Below are 17,999 nucleotides of genomic sequence, written 5' to 3'. Positions count from 1 at the left end.
TCCAATTTTTCCAATGAAAAGAATCTAGTTTGAACTCTCATCCTTTTAGAATTGCATGGGAAAGATCACATGTTCTCTTTTCTAGAAGTTCAGTTACTTTTACTCTGAGTACATTTTAAATGAGCTACTTTTTTACTTTTACTTAAGTTGATTTTTACATCAGTACTTACGTAAAATGTCAGTAGAGTCACAGTACTTCTATTTGAGTAGGACATTCTAGTGCTCTTTCCACCAATGCCAACAGATCAAGTGTAGTGCAAGTGTAGTGCATGGCTGATCATGTTTTCTCTCCCCACTATCATCACTTAGCTTCTACTCTGCAATACACCATTCTGCATTCAATCAAATCTTTAAATACATAAATAAATAAAAAATGGAAAGACTTTCAGAAAACTGGGGCAGCTCCAGACCTTTTTGAGATGGGGGTCAATCTATTGTGTTGTTAATTAATTATTCTTAATTGTCTTTAACTAGAACCACATCAGCAGTAATCTTCCCTAACCAAGAAGTGGCCTAGATTATCAAGTGTCTAGACCTAGTTGTGTAGGCTACACACAGCAGAAAGTATGTGCTCTTTACTGCAGGCTGCATACACACCCTAGAAACTTAAAAGCCCAATGGTAGATTTTAGAAGGACTTCAAAATAAAACAAAAAAAAAACTTTAAAAGACCATGCAGATTCTATTGGTCAAAACTATACCACAGAAAACCCTATAGTAATACCTTAAGGATAAAAATAAATAAATAAAAGCTATTCAGCACCACAGATTCACCATGACACCCTATAGGAATATCAACAAGACAGTGTAAAGGGTAAAAAGTATTTTAGTATATTATCTATTTGAAAAACACTGGTGGTCAGAAACATTGCCAAAAGGTTTTCCCCTGAACTTCTCCATTTGTTCCAAGGGAGAGGGGGGAACCCGCGGCAAAAATCCAAAGAATCACGTGGTAAAACAACTTTCGCGTCGTTACCATGGAGCTGTTTGTGCAAACCCGTATCTCATTGGGCAAAAATAATACGATGACCAAAGCAGCACAGTAATTGGTTGGCACCGTTTCCCATTTCGACCAATGGAAAGGCGCGCTTTTTACAAACTGCTGCGAGTCCAGGAAGTTGACAGCGTTCTGTGGTATGAAAGGTAGGAAGAACACAACAAGGGACCTTTAAATCAGCACAAATCGTCCAACATTTGGGATTAACTGTATCAGAAAATCTTTCTTGGATGCACGGAAGGAACTAAGATACTCCCTTTGTATTTTGAAAGTATGTAAAGAGAAAATGAGCACATTTTTTGCGGTTCTACGTTAATGTCTGACGCACTAACGTGAACAAAAGTAACACATTTAGCCCTAACTAGTCTGGTTAAAAGTACCTCTCGCTAGTTTTTTGGCTAGCCAACGCGTGAATTTGTACGGTGCTAAGGATAGCTACAATTATTTATTTGTCGTTTTGTTTTGCAACGTTTAACGTGCCATGGATGCTAGCGTCTGGCTGCAGTAGCTTTGCTAACTTGGTTTTAGTTGTCTGATAGCTCGTGCTTCCTAGCTATGTTGTTAACATGTTAGAGCAATTGTTAAGTTGTTGGAACAAATTGTAGGCTGATGTTAGTGTTTTTGCTGGTGTGTGGTGCATGCATTTCTGTATTTTGTCTGTCTTTGTACCCAGTCTGCTGTTAGGTAATGTTTCATGCTTGGTCTCTTACTTGGATGTTGTTATTCACAGTTTTTCCTAATTATTTTCCCCTCAGTTTGTACTTCAGACCTTCGTCCGTCTCTTGGCATCATTATGGATTCCTCTCCAGTACTTCGTCAGCAAAGTCAGAACAAAATCCACAGTCACCATATGAGGTAAGATGAGTGTGCAGGAGGACAGCTCATTAACTTATGTCTTTTCACTTTACTTTCTGTCTGCTGTTAGTACTTTGCAGCTGGTTGACTGGTTCTCTCTACACAGAATGAAGAATGAACATAACAAAATGCCAGTAGAGCAGAAGCCCTCTAAACACATGTCTGCGCCTCACCTTTCCAAACGGGGTGTTGAGAACCAGGACCCAGGAAGCCCACAGACGGGGCAGAAGGCTCCCGCACGGCCAGGTATAAGCAGGCTTCCAGTGCTCGCAAAGTCCCTTCATCTTCAGACTCCCTCGGACTTCACTCAATCCCACAGGAGGTGGGAAGAGAAACCCCTGGCTGTAAGTGCCTTCTTCCCATCCTTAAACAGTCATTTAAATTAATTTGTTTCATTTTAATCACATTATTATTCTTATGTCCTTTACACTTTGTCATTTTCCTGTAGGGGAAAGCTAAGAAGAAAAAGCCATGCACCAAGCCTGTACCTTTCAACCTGTCCCAACCCAAGAGTGCAAGAATGGCAACTCAAAATCAGAAGCCCCCAACAGTTCCTCTATTAAGGACTGGCACTCATGCTATGCAACTTGAAAAGATTTTATGCATTTCCCATCCAAAAACAAAAAACACAAATGCAAAACCGTCTAACCGCCCAGCCGCCTTGTCGCACACCAGTGGGGATTCAACCCAAGGAACAGAGTGGTCTCGAGGAAATCGGCCTTCCAGCAATGCGTCTCATGGTCCAAACAGGATAGCTAAGGCTACAGACAAGACATTACCTGTGTCAGGACAGCCTGGGCCCTCCACTGCATTTACCAGCTCAGCCACTTTGTCTAATCCTCTATCATCCATTCCAAATAATGTTGCTATGCATCAGAAAAGTGTCGCTTCCTTGGCACAGCCTGCTCATAGTGCAGAGGCCTGTTTGGATAACATGGACCTGCTCAGCCTCAGTGATCTATCCAACACCTGTCATGCTAGCCAGACTGTGCAGGCTACCTCCCATGTTAATTTGTCAAAAAGTTCAACTGGTAAGTAAAGTGTTTTGTTGTCTTTACAGCAAGGCAATAGTAATTCATTACTAGATAGCTAGAATTGTAATGATTTTTCCTGCTTTGGCTATTCTCTTCTTATTTAGCGTTTTTTTGTGAGACTACAGTGTTCACTTCTTTTTTTTGTGATGTGGAAAAAGAAGTTTCTGTAAGATAAGTTGACACTGTTTCTAAGGCTGAGGTCTCATATCTTTCAGGCAAAGGGGAGGCCTTCCAGACTGACCATGCGGCTTTGCTCAGTATCCTCCAGAATGAGGGAGTGAGTGCCATGGGCCTGGGATCTGCAACTCCACAGTCCACTAAACCTTATAACTACCTGGTGAGTTGGTTTGGTAACAAAAAGTCTAACTGCACTCATCTAGCAGGACTTTTAGGATCTTTACAGTTTTACCACACACTGATTGGCTGACATCAAGAGGTTTGTTTTTGGATGTTTGTTTTTGTTTGAATTGTAATTGTATTGTTTCTCAGTGTAGTGATAATTATTCCGTAGATCTTGAGTTTGTTTCCAATAACCATCTGTGTATTTATTGGATATTATGTTCTTTGCAGCCCCAGCGAGTGTCTGTCATGAAGAGTCGACAAAAGGCTGGACCCACTACAGGTTAGCATAACATGGACATCCTCATGTGTGCTTCAATATTTGTAATCACAGTTTATATATAAAAGTTGCTGTTAAACCTCATCATAAAGTTTGAGTGAAATTAGTAATGTTATAACTTCTGCTAATCTTTGTAAAAGTAACCTTTTATTCTGTTCTGTGTCACCAAACCCTCTCAGTAACATGAAGGTACATGCTGAAATAGAGTCAGAGATAGAGGACTTTGAATTATAAATAGAAAATGTGTGCTTAACAAACATTTTATTATGCCAACTAGTCAGAAAGATAAAACAAAAAACTCCAAAGCTGAGAAAGTACTGTAAACAGAAGTCAAAAACATGTGACCTCAAGGAACCCCATAACGGATATCTTTCAATGCAAATATTACCATTGAAAGATATTAACAACCTTTCTTGGGCACTAATGCTATTGCTTTGTTAACAGCATTTTACATGATTTACCTTGTGCATTATCTACTGTAAAAGATGATCACATTATAATGTCATTAGTATCAAATCAGTCACACAATCCTGTGTAATGTTTTGCTGCATTCTGGTGCTTGCCAGTATCACTGCATTCTATAAAGTTAGCTAAACAGCTCCAATGTAAATGAATTGTACTTTGCATGAGGACTGAATATTTGCCCTGTGTGCTTTTCTTATAGGACTAACAAAGTTGGTGCAGTTCTCCCCAGACCCTGCTGCACTGCGAAGCATCATCCAGAATGAGGGGGTGAAGGCTGGAGGGCCTTTGGGTGCCACACCCCGAAACTCAGTCTGTCCATCAGGCAGAGGCACCTCAATCTACACAGTAAGTAGAGACTGATTTTACTCCTTTCTCTTCTTTCCTGTGGTTGCATTTTCTGTCTCTCACCGCTGTGCTTCTATAAACACAATAGGAGCGTTTAATTTACTCTGATGCTTCACTTCTCAGGCTCAGAGAGTGCCTCTTACAAAAAGTCGCACAGAGACAGCAGGAGGACCAGTGGGTAAGATACCGTACGGTTGTTCCTGTTATCTCCTGAGACCTAATGCATTGCTATCTCTCTGTCCTCTTACCCTGATGTGACGTGGCCGTTTTTTATCCTCAGCAATGGCACTCAAAGAGACTCCGGTGATGAAATGGACGCCCCAGAGAGTCCCCGACACCAGGCATCAGCCCATGTCCGCCATGGCCAGTATACATGTATGTCCAAGTCCCGTCTATGTTTAGAACGCTATATCTCCGACAGTCACGGTCACTTCTCCATCTCATGACACTGCTGTTTTCAGAAAAGGCTTCTGTCGGCGCACCGGACGCCACACGCCGGCTCTCCCAGGCTGAGGGGCCCCCAGGGGTGCAGCGCCGACCTGCAGCCACACAAGGAGGTGAGAATCGGGGAATGGGGACGCTTTTCATATTAAATCCACTCATTGTAATCAGGGCCTTCCGCAAGGTTTTGGATGCAAAGGATGATAACATGATACTCGCATTGAATTCATCCGTTGAATGGGTGATTGGAAATTTTACAGGTTGGTGGTGAAGTCTCTCTATATATAAAATATACTGTTTGGTGGAAACTTTCATTCAAAGCATCTTTTACTACCAGTGCATATATTTTTAGCCTGGGTTGATTCAGGGGGACCACAAAGAACCACAATCCATATGACATTTTGGGTGTGAATTTCCTTTTTTTTCTCCCATGTTCGTTGGCAGGAGATTGCCCAGAGGTTATTTGATGATGAAGAGGATGAGCAGAGTACGAATGTGACAGATAAAGACTCTGGGACAGAAGCAGAGCAGCTCCCAGTCCGAGCCTCAACTGTAAGATATCCACTCCAAACTTTCTATAACTTCTCAATGCAGTGAACCATATCAAATGGACTTTGTTATATTACTTACTTGGATATTGTAATATTGCTGTATGTTGCTTTGTTTCCTCCTCTAGACTGAATCCCACTGTGAACAAAAGGGAGAGATCGGCGGGACCCACGGAGACGAGGACGAGAAAGAGGAGCAGGAGCAGAGGAGGGAGGGAGGGCAGCCGTTCTTCCAAGCGCCGCACAGAGAATCAGTCATTTTTTTCTCGACAGGCAAAAAGCTGCTCAGAGGCCCACGCTTTGAGAAGCAGGAGCAACAAGGCACGATTTCATCAACGGTGCCACCAGTCCATGAAGAGACGCCATCTGGGTCCGACCCAACCTGGCAGATCAACCCGTCTGTTCTGAGTTTGCCCAGAGGTACCGCTGAAATCTCACATTCCCTTTACTATTGATTTTTTATTTACTATTGATCTAGCTTATATATGTTACGGGTGCACCACATTTTTCTTTATTTTTACTATTTTTCACATTTTAGAATAATAGAAAAGACATCAAAACTATGAAATGACACAAATGGAATTATGCAGTGAACAAAAAAGTGTTAAACAAATCAAAACAATCTTATATTTTAGATTCTTTAAAGTTGCCACTTTTTTACCTTGATGGAAAGGCAAAGGCTTTGGAGAGAAATTCATACATAGGCATCAACTTCACTATTTATATTTGTCTAAGAAACAAATTTCAAGCATTTAAGCAGAAGCTTTAGATCAAAATGGCTTTAAGAGAATGAAAAACATAATGCATTTAATCAGGTGTTTAAAAACTTTTGACTGGTAGTGTATATTTCATCAGTGTTTTCCTGGATTGCAACTGTGGTACCTGCTACGAGTGTGAACTTTTGCATTACAGACCTCGTTGTGCAGAAGAGTTGCGCTCGGAGCCCTGTGGTGGCGTTGCTGCGCAGGCGCCTGCCCCCTCTGGAGGAGCTGCGCATGGACGAGGAAGTGGCCACCTACACCTCAGTCTCCGCCCCTGATGCCCCCGGATTCCTGCCCCCCCGGCCCCGCTGTGGAAACCCTCTGGCCTCCATCCTGCACTTCCAGGAGTCCACTGTGAGTACGGCACTGACAGTCTGGATGTGTTGGATGTTTAAAGCTGCTACGCGTAAAACAAAGGAGACCATCGCTGAGAAGATTTCCAGCCTCTACATTTCATTTTACAATGTGTGCCACCGGGTCCGATCTCATGGGAAATCTGCTAGGGCTGGACGATAATTCAATATTATCGTTTATCGTCTTTCAGTGGGATTATATTGTGATGATATGGAGATAATTTTATTTAGAAACTCAGACAAAATGAAGTATGGTAGGAATATTATGTGAAAATTTCACTTTAGTTTGACATCATGGTATCACAATTAACGTGACAATGATATATTAATGTTTAAAAAATTGTGCATAGCACCTTTTTAAATATATACTGTATATCGACTCACAACCTCATAAAAATATATATATTGTCTCGTTCCTTTTGTTTTCCAGAGGTTTGTGCCAATTGTCTACGATCCCTCCTCCAGCCCCCCCTCCCCCTGCACCTCTCCACTGCGGGAGAGATGACTTTTGCACAACGGACGTTTCTTCTCTCTGGTTTACTGATGAGAGAGTCTCTTTTCTGAAGCTGATATTTGTCAAACACTGTTGTTGCCAGCTTTCTGAAGTCCCTAAAGAATACTGCCAGTATTATTTTTACAAATACTTCAACCCCTTTGTCCTGTAAATGGTTATCAGCGTCAGCAGATACTTTATCAAAAAATGGCGTAGCCTGTTGAATAATGCATCTTTTCTACTGCAGACCATTCATGTTTGCTCATTTAGGAAAGACAAAATAGAAAATGACTTGCCTATAATGTAGATGCATCCCCATGAGAAACCATGTTTATGATAGCAATCAAAAAATAAATGTGTGAATGGTTTTATCAATAAAGTCAGTGAGGATTGTCAATATTGCTTAGCCTATTAGTAGTTGGCTCACTGGCATGACATGAGTTTCTGGACTTGATCAATATTATAGCTATAAATATTGATTAGGATAACTGACAGTATTGTTTTCTCGGACATACATTATGTTTCAACACACTAGAGTATTGTTTTTTGGATTGAAGATATTCATGTTCTTATGTACAGTGTTTATAATAAATTTATACATGTTACTGTCAAGAGGTGTATGATTTTGATTTAGCTGGCATTGGTACAGTCACATTCACATTGGACTACCAACAGCAACCGGAGAGCTACAGAGCAGACTTGAGTTTCATGTTAGCAGTGACGTGATTCCATGAATTTTGACTTGTTCATCATTTCATTTTCCAGCAGTCTTGGATCAGAGCTCAAGGCACAAGTGTTATTTTTCCTGGAATGTTAATGCTGTCTACTGTAGCTATCATCACTGCTCTGCTGCTCCTCAACATCAGTATCTGGAAAAGACGCTAATTAATGGATGACACAAGATCTGCCATATTGTCTTGCATTCCCCAAATTGTCCTTGGGGTAAACCTAGAGTTCAAGCCTTTTTCTGGAAACAACATGTAACAAGGGGCATGCCTGAGCATCGTGTTAACGCATGTGACACTGTATCCCGTTTAGAGAGAAGTGGTAGTGCTACAGGTGTGATCCGTACATCTGAAATATATCCTGCTGCTGCTGAATCAGCTCGACTCTAAAGGACACTTTAGTCAGGATTTTTCACTCTTAATTTCAGGCACTTATGCATTGTAGCTGCTGTGTATGTATGTGGGCTCACTGTGGGCTTCTTGTGTATAAAAGTCAACCAAAATGTGACCATTTGACTTCCAAAGATATCCTTTTCATTATTTTAATGCCCAATATATAGTGTAAAAATAACTAATTTGAAATGCATTTAAACGGTTTGTGTTTAAATTGTTCAACATGTCACATTTCTGCTGAGTAGAAGGTAAAAAGATGGAAAACAACAAAAAAGGCAAAATAATGGAGTGAGGGAAACCATTTGTAATGCAGAAAGTGAGGAAACGTATTCAAATGTGCATAAGCCAGTGAAATATCACAGCTTTCTAAGGCAGTTTTAAGCTTAAATAAATTTCCTTACACTCTGCAAGACATTTCTGCTGTGTACATTGTATCTTCCGTTCTGTAACTGTCCACTGCAGGTGGTTACAGTGACTGATGTATATTTAGTTCAGTTGTGTGTGTGTGAGTGGTGGAGTGTGTCGGGGGTGGGGGCTTGGGGCTCGGGACTCGGGGCAGGATTAGGAACAGCAGCCTTTAAAGCCTGTGCCTTCACCCGTCACTCCCCTGAGAAGCAGAGAGTGAGGGAAGAGGAGCAGCACTCCGTTCCTTCTCCTTTTTCTTTTCCCTTTCCCTTCCCTGTGCCACCAGTATGTCTGGTTCCTCTGCAAACATGTCCGACATGGACCCCACCAAGATGGGGATCGGTCGCTCCATTGCCGTGCTGACATCAGGAGGAGATGCCCAAGGTAAGCAGGGGATTGTATGATGAGGAGGTAGCAGTAGTGTTAGTCTGGCTCAGCTGTGAAGATCATAGCTTTACACTGAATAGATGCAAAATATAGGGAGTCTCAGCAGCCTTGATAGCATGAATTCAAGGTGTATCACAGCTACAGATGGGTGGCAGGTTGGCCTAGTGGCTTGAGAGACCGTCCTTTAACAGGAGCATCAAGGTTCATGCCTCGTTGTTCAGCATCTGCCCTGCTGAAGTGTCTTTGAGCAAGACATTAACTCCCTGCCAGCTCCAGGATCTCTTGATGGGGATCAATCAAGTATCCCAGCCTGGATGACAGCTCAAGTAAAGTACAAGAGCCAAAACACAGAAAGGTCAAGGAACATTTTTCCAAGATACCAGAGCGGCATATTTGAAGGTCAGAGCCTGATGGATGTTTGGATACTGCTTGAAGTCAGGGTGATAAAAGTAAGATGGCTTCTTGGATTCACAACACTACCAAAAGACATGTAATATATTAGATATATTTTGATTTCGCTTCCAGCAGAGTTTTAAATGTCTTGACAAATGATAAAGCCCATAAATCTTCATAGTTGGGTTGATGGATGTTTGGATACTGCTTGAAGTCAGGGTGATAAAAGTAAGATGGCTTCTTGGAGTCACAACACTACCAAAAGACGTGTAAAATATTAGAAATATTTTGATTTCGCTTCCAGCAGAGTTTTAAATGTCTTTACAAATGATAAAGCCCATAAATCTTCATAGTTGGGTTGAATTTCTTGGCAGCTTTTTAAAATTAACTTTAATCTGACAGTTCTTTAAGATGTCATACATATGGACTATGTTTACCTTTGTTAAACAAGCAATAACTGCAGTAGAAACTTATTCCAACAGCTTTGATTGAAGTTCCGCTGGATAGTGTCTCATAGCAATCTGTTTTAAATTTGTCCAGTAGAATCATTGCCAGATTATTCTTAATGTGACCCCAACCTTTGCGTATTTACCCCTCATTCCTCTCGTGCGTCCCGCTATTTCTCATCTTTGGGGCTAATTTTAGTGGCAGTGACCTTTTTCTGGAATGGAGGAGAGGACCGCCCCCCTCCACAGCTGCTGCCCGGTGAAACAAGAGCCGCTGCATGCCAGCCTGCCACAACACAACCCTCACACTATGGCCTTTACTGTACTGAACATCCAGGGCCGAGATGGTACACAGACATGCGGTGACATTAGCTCTGTCCTTTCCCTATGGCTATTTTTGTCCAATCAGATACTAATGTACCGATCAAGTCACTAAAAGGTTACATGACTCTATAAACTCTCATGTATCTGGCTGATATTTGACGAGTAGGATACTACCGTCTTGTTAATTATGCAACACTTAGGCTCTGACACTCATCTCTTCTTGTAGCGTGTGTAAATTAGACTTCATTCATCACAGATCATGTCTTGCAATCTGCTGTTTGTGTGTGTCAGGTATGAACGCGGCTGTGAGAGCCACAGTCAGAGTTGGTCTCTACACCGGAGCCAAAGTCTACTTTGTTCATGAGGTACAGTAGATCACATGGGCTACAATGCAAACTACAGTATGTTGACATATCCTACTACAAATAAATTTATTAGAGTGATACTTCTGCCTCTGTGACATGAGTATATTCTGATATAAATCATGATAAAAAATGATGATTTTTTCACTACATTGCAATGTTGATGCGATGGCAAGTTGGTGTGTGGCAGGGTTACACCAATATATCAGGCTGATACTGGCCTTTTGTCATTATTATTATTATATATATATACCAGTAGTATACATAGTAATATAATAGTATAATTATTAGCCTTTTCAAAAGTCCATATCAGTCAAACCCTTGTATATGTTGACGTGTGCTACAGGGCTACCAGGGACTGGTGGATGGAGGAGACAACATTCGCCCCGCCACTTGGGAGAGCGTGTCCATGATGCTTCAGCTGGTGAGTGTGTAGCCTCGCACACACACACACAAACACAACACACACGCAGAACCACAGACACACACATCCTATATGTCATACCTCAGACGAATATCTAATGACATCACCAGAAATAACAGTGGCATTTAGGGATGGCGGGGTGGCCTAGGGGTTAAAGAGATCATCCACTAAGTGAAAGGTTACAGGTTTCGATCCACACAACAGCCAAATGTCCTGCTTTAGTGTCCTCGACACATCCATGTGGTGTTTACGTGTGTCTTTAAAGCTTCACAGTTCCAACACCTCTTGTTCTTGGCTTACTCCAGGTTTCACAAGGTCTGATCACATGAGAAACTGATATGGAGAGATGAGTCCTATATTTAATGGCTGACTCTGCTCTGTGACAGACGGCAGCTAAGCCTGCGGGGAATGCATAAACGTTCAGAGCTTGTGATTCACATTTATAGCTATCATCACTGTTGTCTAAATAAACAGGGCGGACAGTGGAGAGGGTAATACAAGCTAAGTGTCATGGAGTGTGTGAAACTGAGCTTTGAGACGGACAGGTGCCATGGGGAAGAGTTTCTACCCTGTCCACTCAAAGCATGATGCAATTACACCTGATCATACACACTAATTGCGCAATATTGTAAAGCTGCCCTGATGCATCATCCTACCACAGAGATTAATGCTAGAGAAAATCTGTTATAGAAAACTCTGTGGGGTTAAATGGCAGTGTTCATGGCATTGATATGTTCCTCCTCCTCCTCCTCCTCCACATCCTCCTCCTCTTCCTTCAAAGCTGGTTTAAAAACAACATCTCCTTTTTTCTGTGCCAGGGCGGCACTGTCATTGGCAGCGCTCGCTGCAAGGACTTCCGAAACAGAGAGGGCCGTATGCAGGCAGCCTGCAACCTGGTGAAGCTTGGCATCACCAACCTGTGTGTGATTGGAGGCGATGGCAGTCTGACTGGCGCCAACCAGTTCAGGACTGAGTGGAGCAGCTTGCTGGTTGACTTGGTCAGAGCTGGTAAGAGACAGACGGAGTGGCCATGAGAGTAATGAGTCCTGAGTGAAATCTCTTAAGTCTTTGATTGATATTTCGACCTTTGCCCCCTGGCTGTATCTGTTAAAATCCTTAAGTGCAGGCAATCTGTGCTCTCTTCCCACAGAGCTTCTGTTCCAGTCCATAATAAAGATAAGATAGATAAGATAGATAGATAAGGCTAACTAACTTATTAATAAAATGGCTGACTCTCTCTGACTCTTTTTTTTTCTCCAGGTAAGATTACGGATGTTGAAGCTAAGAGATCTTCACACCTGAACATCGTCGGCATGGTCGGCTCCATTGACAATGACTTCTGTGGCACCGACATGACCATTGGCACTGACTCCGCCCTGCACCGCATCATTGAGGTGGTGGACGCCATCACCACAACCGCACAGAGGTCAGTCACCACTGCAACAATACAACATCATGCCGAGTTCCTATTGGCTAGAAGGAGTTCTCAATATGTCGACCATTGACAGATTTAAACATTTATAGATGTTTGATGTTTGTAGATTTACAAATTTGCAGTCCAGTGCAAGAGTATATACACAAAATAAGCAGATACGCAAATGTACATAGTTAGACTGATGTTTTGGGTTCTTCAACTTCATGTACTGTATATATAGAATATGGCAGCCTCTTGCTACATATTCACTACAGTTTCCTCCTTCCTGATCTGTATGATATGCTTTCTGTTCATCCACAGCCACCAGAGGACATTCATCCTGGAAGTGATGGGCAGACACTGTGGGTCAGTACAGATTAACTTGTGTACAATCATGCATACCCATTCCTGAATTACGTACAGGTACTGGTACATCATATATGGTAATGCGTACCCTGACTGTGTGTGTGTGTGTGTGTGTGTCCTGCTGCAGGTACCTGGCCCTGGTGACTGCCCTGTCCTGTGGTGCGGACTGGGTGTTCATCCCAGAAATGCCCCCAGATGAGGGATGGGAGGAGCACTTGTGCAGGAGGCTGGCAGATGTACGTCTCATTTCACCGATCAAGAGACCTGTCGACCTCTTCTAGAAACTGCCTCTTGAAACATGAACTCTTATTTATTTTAACTTCTTTCTTTTTTTTAGCAAAGGGCCAGGGGTTCTCGTCTGAATGTGATCATTGTGGCTGAGGGCGCCATGTCCAGAGATGGCAAACCTATTACATCTGACCAGATCAAGAAGGCAAGCCCCTCCTCCTGATGTCAGTAGGGTAAAATAATATTCCAAGTAGCAGAGACAATATGACATACTAACAGATTGATTTCTCTGTCTGTAGCTGGTGACTGACAGGCTGGGCTTCGACACTCGCACCACTGTTCTTGGACACGTGCAGAGAGGCGGCACGCCCTCCGCCTTCGACAGAATCCTGGTAAGTTTCTCGCGAAATCACAAAATATTCAATTAAAGTATACTGCTTTGTCTCACACACACACACACACACACACCTGATGATCTGACTATGTGGTGTGTGTGTGTGTGTGTGTGTGTGTGTGTGTGTGTGTGTGTGTGTGTGTGTTGTCCAGGGCAGCAGGATGGGTGTGGAGGCTGTGATGGCGCTGCTAGAGGCCACTCCAGACACTCCTGCCTGTGTGGTCAGCCTGTCTGGGAACCAGGCGATCAGACTGCCGCTCATGGAGTGTGTGCAAGTGGTGAGTCACCATCTTTCACACTGGTCACTAACCCAAGGTTTGACATAGTTTATTAGGGGTTGAATTCTGCTCTACTTGCTCTCTATCTTTCTCTCGCTCACACTCCCTATCGCTCTCTTTATAGACCAAGGATGTGACTGCTGCCATGTCTGAGGGCAGATTTGAGGATGCTATCAAGCTCAGGGGAAAGTAAGAATATTTTCCTTTTAAATGTAGTGATGTTTAATAGCAATTGCACCATGAATGATTAACAATGTAGCTCAGAAAAAAACACAAACACGTTGCCTTATTTGTGATGTGCAGGAGTTTTGAGAACAACTGGAACACATACAAGTTGCTGGCCCACATCAACCCCCCGGATGTTAAGGTGAGGACCAACCATTTATTGAATCATGACAGGTTGGCATTCTCTTAGCATGAGTGAAGATTATCCTTCATGACAGAGTGGATGACAAATGAAAAATTGACAACATGAACTGAATGAAATGGCTTTTTCCGTGACAGCTAACTCTCATACATCTCTCTCTCTCTCCCCGTTAGAGCAACATCAATGTGGCCATTATGAACATCGGTGCTCCCTGTGCCGGTATGAATGCTGCTGTCCGCTCGGCAGTCAGGATGGGCATCATCCAGGGCCACAATATGTTGGCTGTCCACGACGGCTTTGATGGTCTGGCTCACGGACAGGTGAGTGTACCTTCCCCTAGTCACTTCAGACCTCCTGGTCCACAACAGTCTACAGGAACAAGAACAAATTCAGATACTCGATGGATGTTCTAAAAACCGATTTGTATTGGAACATAAAAACCAATATGTTTCCACAGAAAGCCTTCATCAGGGTTACATGACAAAAACACAGGGATCTTGAATACCTTTCCAGAGAAGTGGCCATTTTGGAAAGGTATTTAAGATGTCATGTAACTCGGATAAAGGATTTCTGCAGAAACACGTTGGTTTTTATGTAGCAATAAAGATGGGTTTTTAAAACATCCATCGGTCTCTAAGAGCAGCTGAATTTGTTCCTTTATACCTTTTTCTAGTTCATGCACCTTAGATGTAAGGTAGCGACAGTTTTGTTTTGACATAACAATATTTTAATACTGAAATCAACATAAATGATGATACATAATTTTATGATAACTGCAAAATATGTTGGTATTACTAGTATTACTAATAGCAGTTGTGGTGCTGCTGGTATTAGTATTAGTATTAGTATTCATATTAGTATTAGCACCAGTAGTAGTGCAAGTTTTAGTATTTGTATCATGCTCAGTCATTTTCTCTCCCCCAGATTGAGCCCATCACCTGGACTGAAGTGAGCGGCTGGACTGGAAAGGGAGGGTCAATGTTGGGCACCAAGAGGTAAAACACTGGTTGTTGCTCTTATTTCCAATGATATGACAGCTTGATTACAAAGGAACTCTAAAATGTATTTCACAGTGTTGTCTGTCTTTTGTTCTTTTGCCTAAAGAACTCTTCCCGGTAAACTGATGGAGGAAATCAGCCTGAATATTGCCAGACACAACATCCATGCTTTGGTGATCATTGGTGGATTTGAGGTAGGATCTATCTCCTCTAAAGCCAGAATTCATGCAAATAATGACTGATCTCTCCACTGAGATTTCATGGTCTCAAGCCTGACCTTCATTGCCCTCTTTTCCAAACACACAAACAAATCTGTCTTCTGCCGCAGGCCTATGTGGGCGGTCTGGAGCTGGTTCAGGCCAGGGAGAAATACGAGGAGCTGTGCATTCCCATGGTGGTTATCCCCGCCACTGTGTCCAACAACGTCCCTGGCTCTGACTTCAGTGTCGGTGCTGACACTGCCCTCAACACCATCACCTCTGTCAGTACCAACATCACACACACACACACACACACACACACACACACACACAGTCTTACTTATGTCACTTTTGGGGTATTTACATAGACTTACATTCATTTCCTGGAGACTTACCCTAACCATAACCATAACCACTACTTGCCTAAACCTAACCCTTACCCTAACCTTAACCTAACCCTAACCTTAACCACTGACCCAAAAATCAGCTTTTTACCAATTGGGGACACGGCTTTTGTCCCCAATTGCTCAAGCTGTCCCCAATCAACTGGTCTTAAGTCTGGTGTGTGTCCCTGAAAGTGACTTAAGTCATACCCACACACACACACACAAACACACAGGACCTAAACGCCTCTCTTCTCTGTTCTGCTGCAGACCTGTGACAGAATCAAGCAGTCTGCAGCAGGGACCAAGCGTCGTGTGTTCATCATTGAGACTATGGGTGGATACTGCGGCTACTTGGCCACCATGGCCGGTATGGCTGCTGGGGCCGACGCCGCCTACATCTATGAAGACAAATTCAGCATTAGAGACCTGGAGGTGAGATGACGGTCTTGGAAGCACAGAATTTTTAGTTCTCCAATTTACAGAGTCCTTACACCTCGAATAGTGATGAACTCCTAATGATCGGTGGACTTTATTGGTTTACAGGCGAACGTGGAACATCTTGTGGAGAAGATGAAGACAACGGTGAAGAGAGGGTTGATTCTCAGGTAGGTTTTTGCTCAGCTATCACCCAGAAGATTCATGTATCAACATGAATTGAGGTATAGTGTTCAAATGCAGTCATTACACCCTCATTACAGACCTCTCCAACGGAAGCCAGATGCATTTTCATAACCTTTCACAGGTAGATCACAGTCCTTTAGAAGCACAGACTTAGATCTACAGGCAAAGCTTTTGACTAAAGAGACTAAAGAGACAAAAGGTGATCAAGCATTTGCAACCAGGGAAGTTTGGAAAAAAGTTTGGAACAACCTGCCTAGGGAAATACTGTTAGCAAATGTGGCATCCTCTTTTAGGACATGACTGAAAGCTTGCATTTAATTGGTTGGGTTAGTAGTATTATTATTGTTGATTTGTTTTCTAGGAAACCAATATGGTTAATGAATGTCGCTGAATGGGCCAGCATTAATGTTACTGTGGGCACTGAATTCTTTAGGGAACTTTCAAGCTATAGTGTTTATTTTTTATCTATATGTATTGTAATGTGATAATATTCCTGTTACATGGACTTGTGTTATTTACATTCTGCTGAACGGATGGAGCAATCAATGCAAGTCTTCCCTATATTACAGCTCAATGTTCAATTGTTTGTATTGTTCCATTTTATTATCAGTAGTATTAGTATTAATATTTGTTGCAGTAGTAGCAGTAGGAGTAGTATTATAATCTCACTCTGTTCATTCTCGGATAGGAATGAGAACTGCAATGCCAACTACACCACTGACTTCATCTTCAACCTGTATTCAGAGGAGGGCAAAGGAGTCTTCGACTGCCGTAAGAACGTTCTCGGACACATGCAGCAGGTCGGTTAATGTGTCCAACAGTGGATATGGACCATAACATACAAGTTACAATCTGCTCTATATCACAATATGATAGGTCGCTCACACAACTGTCTGTCCTCTGTCACCTACAGGGTGGCACACCAACACCTTTTGACAGAAACTTTGGCACAAAGATGGGAGCCAAGTCCGTCCTGTGGCTGACTGAGAAATTGAAGGAGTGCTATAGACACGGTATGTGGAGCTTTACAGTGTGAGATGTCATAAAAATATAGAAACAAAATCCACTGGACTTAAAATGAGGAGTTGAACTTGAATTTTAACTCTTCATTTTAAGTCCTATTCTTAAGTTCTATTTTTGGACATCTTACTACCTGGATGATTGAAATGACACAGACATATTTTACAGTGTGAGCATTTTGGAAAACCCAACTTAAAACCAAAAGTGTTTCTGCTGCTCACACAGATTTTGATAATTTCTAATACTATATGGCATTGATGACACTCTGTTTCTTGGTGGTGGATACTAGTGAGCTTATGGAGTGTTAACTGAGCTGTTTCACTCCCTGTAGGTCGTATCTTCGCTAACACACCAGACTCCGCCTGTGTGCTGGGCATGAGGAAGAGGGCGCTCACCTTCCAGCCTCTTGCTGACCTGAAAGAAGAGACCGATTTTGAGTAAGTCTCACATCTTTTCCATATGATATATGCTACAAACAAACAAGGGTAATGTGTGTTTTGTATGCATGAAGCAAGCTGACGTCGTGCTGCACCAGCTGCTAATATCTGGAAATATATCCTCCCAAGACTGTTGTTGATCGCTCTTCTGTCTGGTGCAGGCACCGCATCCCTAAGACACAGTGGTGGGTAAAGATCAGGCCCATCATGAAGATCCTGGCCAAGTACGACATCAAACTGGACACATCTGAACACGCCGACATGGAGCATGTGATCAAGAAGAGGAGTCCGATCATGAAGACTGCGGAGAAGTAGACAGAACACCAGTGTGTTTTCTGTTCCACTAAAAATGTCTGTTTGTTTTCCGACTACCCGTCTATATGCTGCTGTCTCTTTCATCCTTAATGGGGACTGTCTCATAGAATTCATCGTTTTCTACCACTTCCACCTTTCCCCTTCAGCTTATGTTCAATGAATCAATTTTGCAGCAGATACTTGTGCACTTCAAGAAACAGATTAAA

General features: G+C 42.5%; 2 protein-coding genes across 8 annotated transcripts; both read left to right on the top strand.

Moving 5' to 3' along the window:
- The first annotated feature begins 2,773 nt into the window (after positions 1-2,773).
- On the top strand, positions 2,774-6,922 carry troap (trophinin associated protein). Its single transcript, XM_071518142.1, has 11 exons — positions 2,774-2,882; positions 3,101-3,222; positions 3,456-3,507; positions 4,169-4,314; positions 4,438-4,492; positions 4,595-4,689; positions 4,776-4,871; positions 5,200-5,307; positions 5,432-5,723; positions 6,216-6,418; positions 6,848-6,922. Exons 1-11 carry the CDS (start codon positions 2,786-2,788, stop codon positions 6,920-6,922), a joined length of 1,341 nt encoding a protein of 446 aa, XP_071374243.1. The 5' UTR covers positions 2,774-2,785.
- A 1,728-nt stretch (positions 6,923-8,650) lies between these two features.
- Positions 8,651-17,995, top strand: LOC139643039 (ATP-dependent 6-phosphofructokinase, muscle type-like). Of its 7 annotated transcripts, none has more exons than XM_071518169.1 (22): positions 8,651-8,817; positions 10,275-10,348; positions 10,692-10,769; positions 11,588-11,777; positions 12,030-12,195; positions 12,505-12,549; positions 12,677-12,785; positions 12,887-12,982; positions 13,077-13,169; positions 13,324-13,449; positions 13,574-13,638; positions 13,753-13,810; positions 13,990-14,136; positions 14,741-14,811; positions 14,921-15,008; positions 15,143-15,295; positions 15,668-15,832; positions 15,944-16,005; positions 16,710-16,821; positions 16,935-17,034; positions 17,373-17,478; positions 17,640-17,995. In XM_071518169.1, the coding sequence occupies exons 1-22, from the start codon at positions 8,721-8,723 to the stop codon at positions 17,791-17,793; spliced, it is 2,355 nt and encodes a 784-aa protein (XP_071374270.1). In that variant the 5' UTR covers positions 8,651-8,720; the 3' UTR covers positions 17,794-17,995. The 7 variants fall into 7 exon arrangements, with proteins under 7 accessions (XP_071374270.1, XP_071374268.1, XP_071374269.1 ...); XM_071518167.1 differs by having other exon boundaries at positions 13,753-13,816; XM_071518168.1 differs by having other exon boundaries at positions 13,753-13,816; positions 13,990-14,142; positions 14,747-14,811.
- Positions 17,996-17,999: the final 4 nt, after the last annotated feature.

This window comes from Centroberyx affinis, unplaced genomic scaffold (assembly GCF_046629955.1).
Source record: "Centroberyx affinis isolate AG114_WGS23_722 - 3 ecotype Tasmania unplaced genomic scaffold, CSIRO-AGI_Caff_v1 ptg000555l_1, whole genome shotgun sequence".
NCBI classification, from domain to species: domain Eukaryota; kingdom Metazoa; phylum Chordata; class Actinopteri; order Beryciformes; family Berycidae; genus Centroberyx; species Centroberyx affinis.
Note: the sequence above shows the minus strand (reverse complement) of the source record. Positions and strands in the feature narration are given on the sequence as shown.

Coding starts and splice junctions, on each gene's coding strand:
- troap (XM_071518142.1), top strand. CDS start 2,786: ATGGACCTGCTCAGCCTCAGTGATCTATCCAACACCTGTCATGCTAGC. Junction 2,883..3,100: donor TTTGTCAAAAAGTTCAACTG/GTAAGTAAAGTG, acceptor CATATCTTTCAG/GCAAAGGGGAGGCCTTCCAG. Junction 3,223..3,455: donor CTAAACCTTATAACTACCTG/GTGAGTTGGTTT, acceptor TGTTCTTTGCAG/CCCCAGCGAGTGTCTGTCAT.
- LOC139643039 (XM_071518165.1), top strand. CDS start 8,721: ATGTCTGGTTCCTCTGCAAACATGTCCGACATGGACCCCACCAAGATG. Junction 8,818..10,274: donor ATCAGGAGGAGATGCCCAAG/GTAAGCAGGGGA, acceptor TGTGTGTGTCAG/GTATGAACGCGGCTGTGAGA. Junction 12,196..12,504: donor ATCACCACAACCGCACAGAG/GTCAGTCACCAC, acceptor GTTCATCCACAG/CCACCAGAGGACATTCATCC.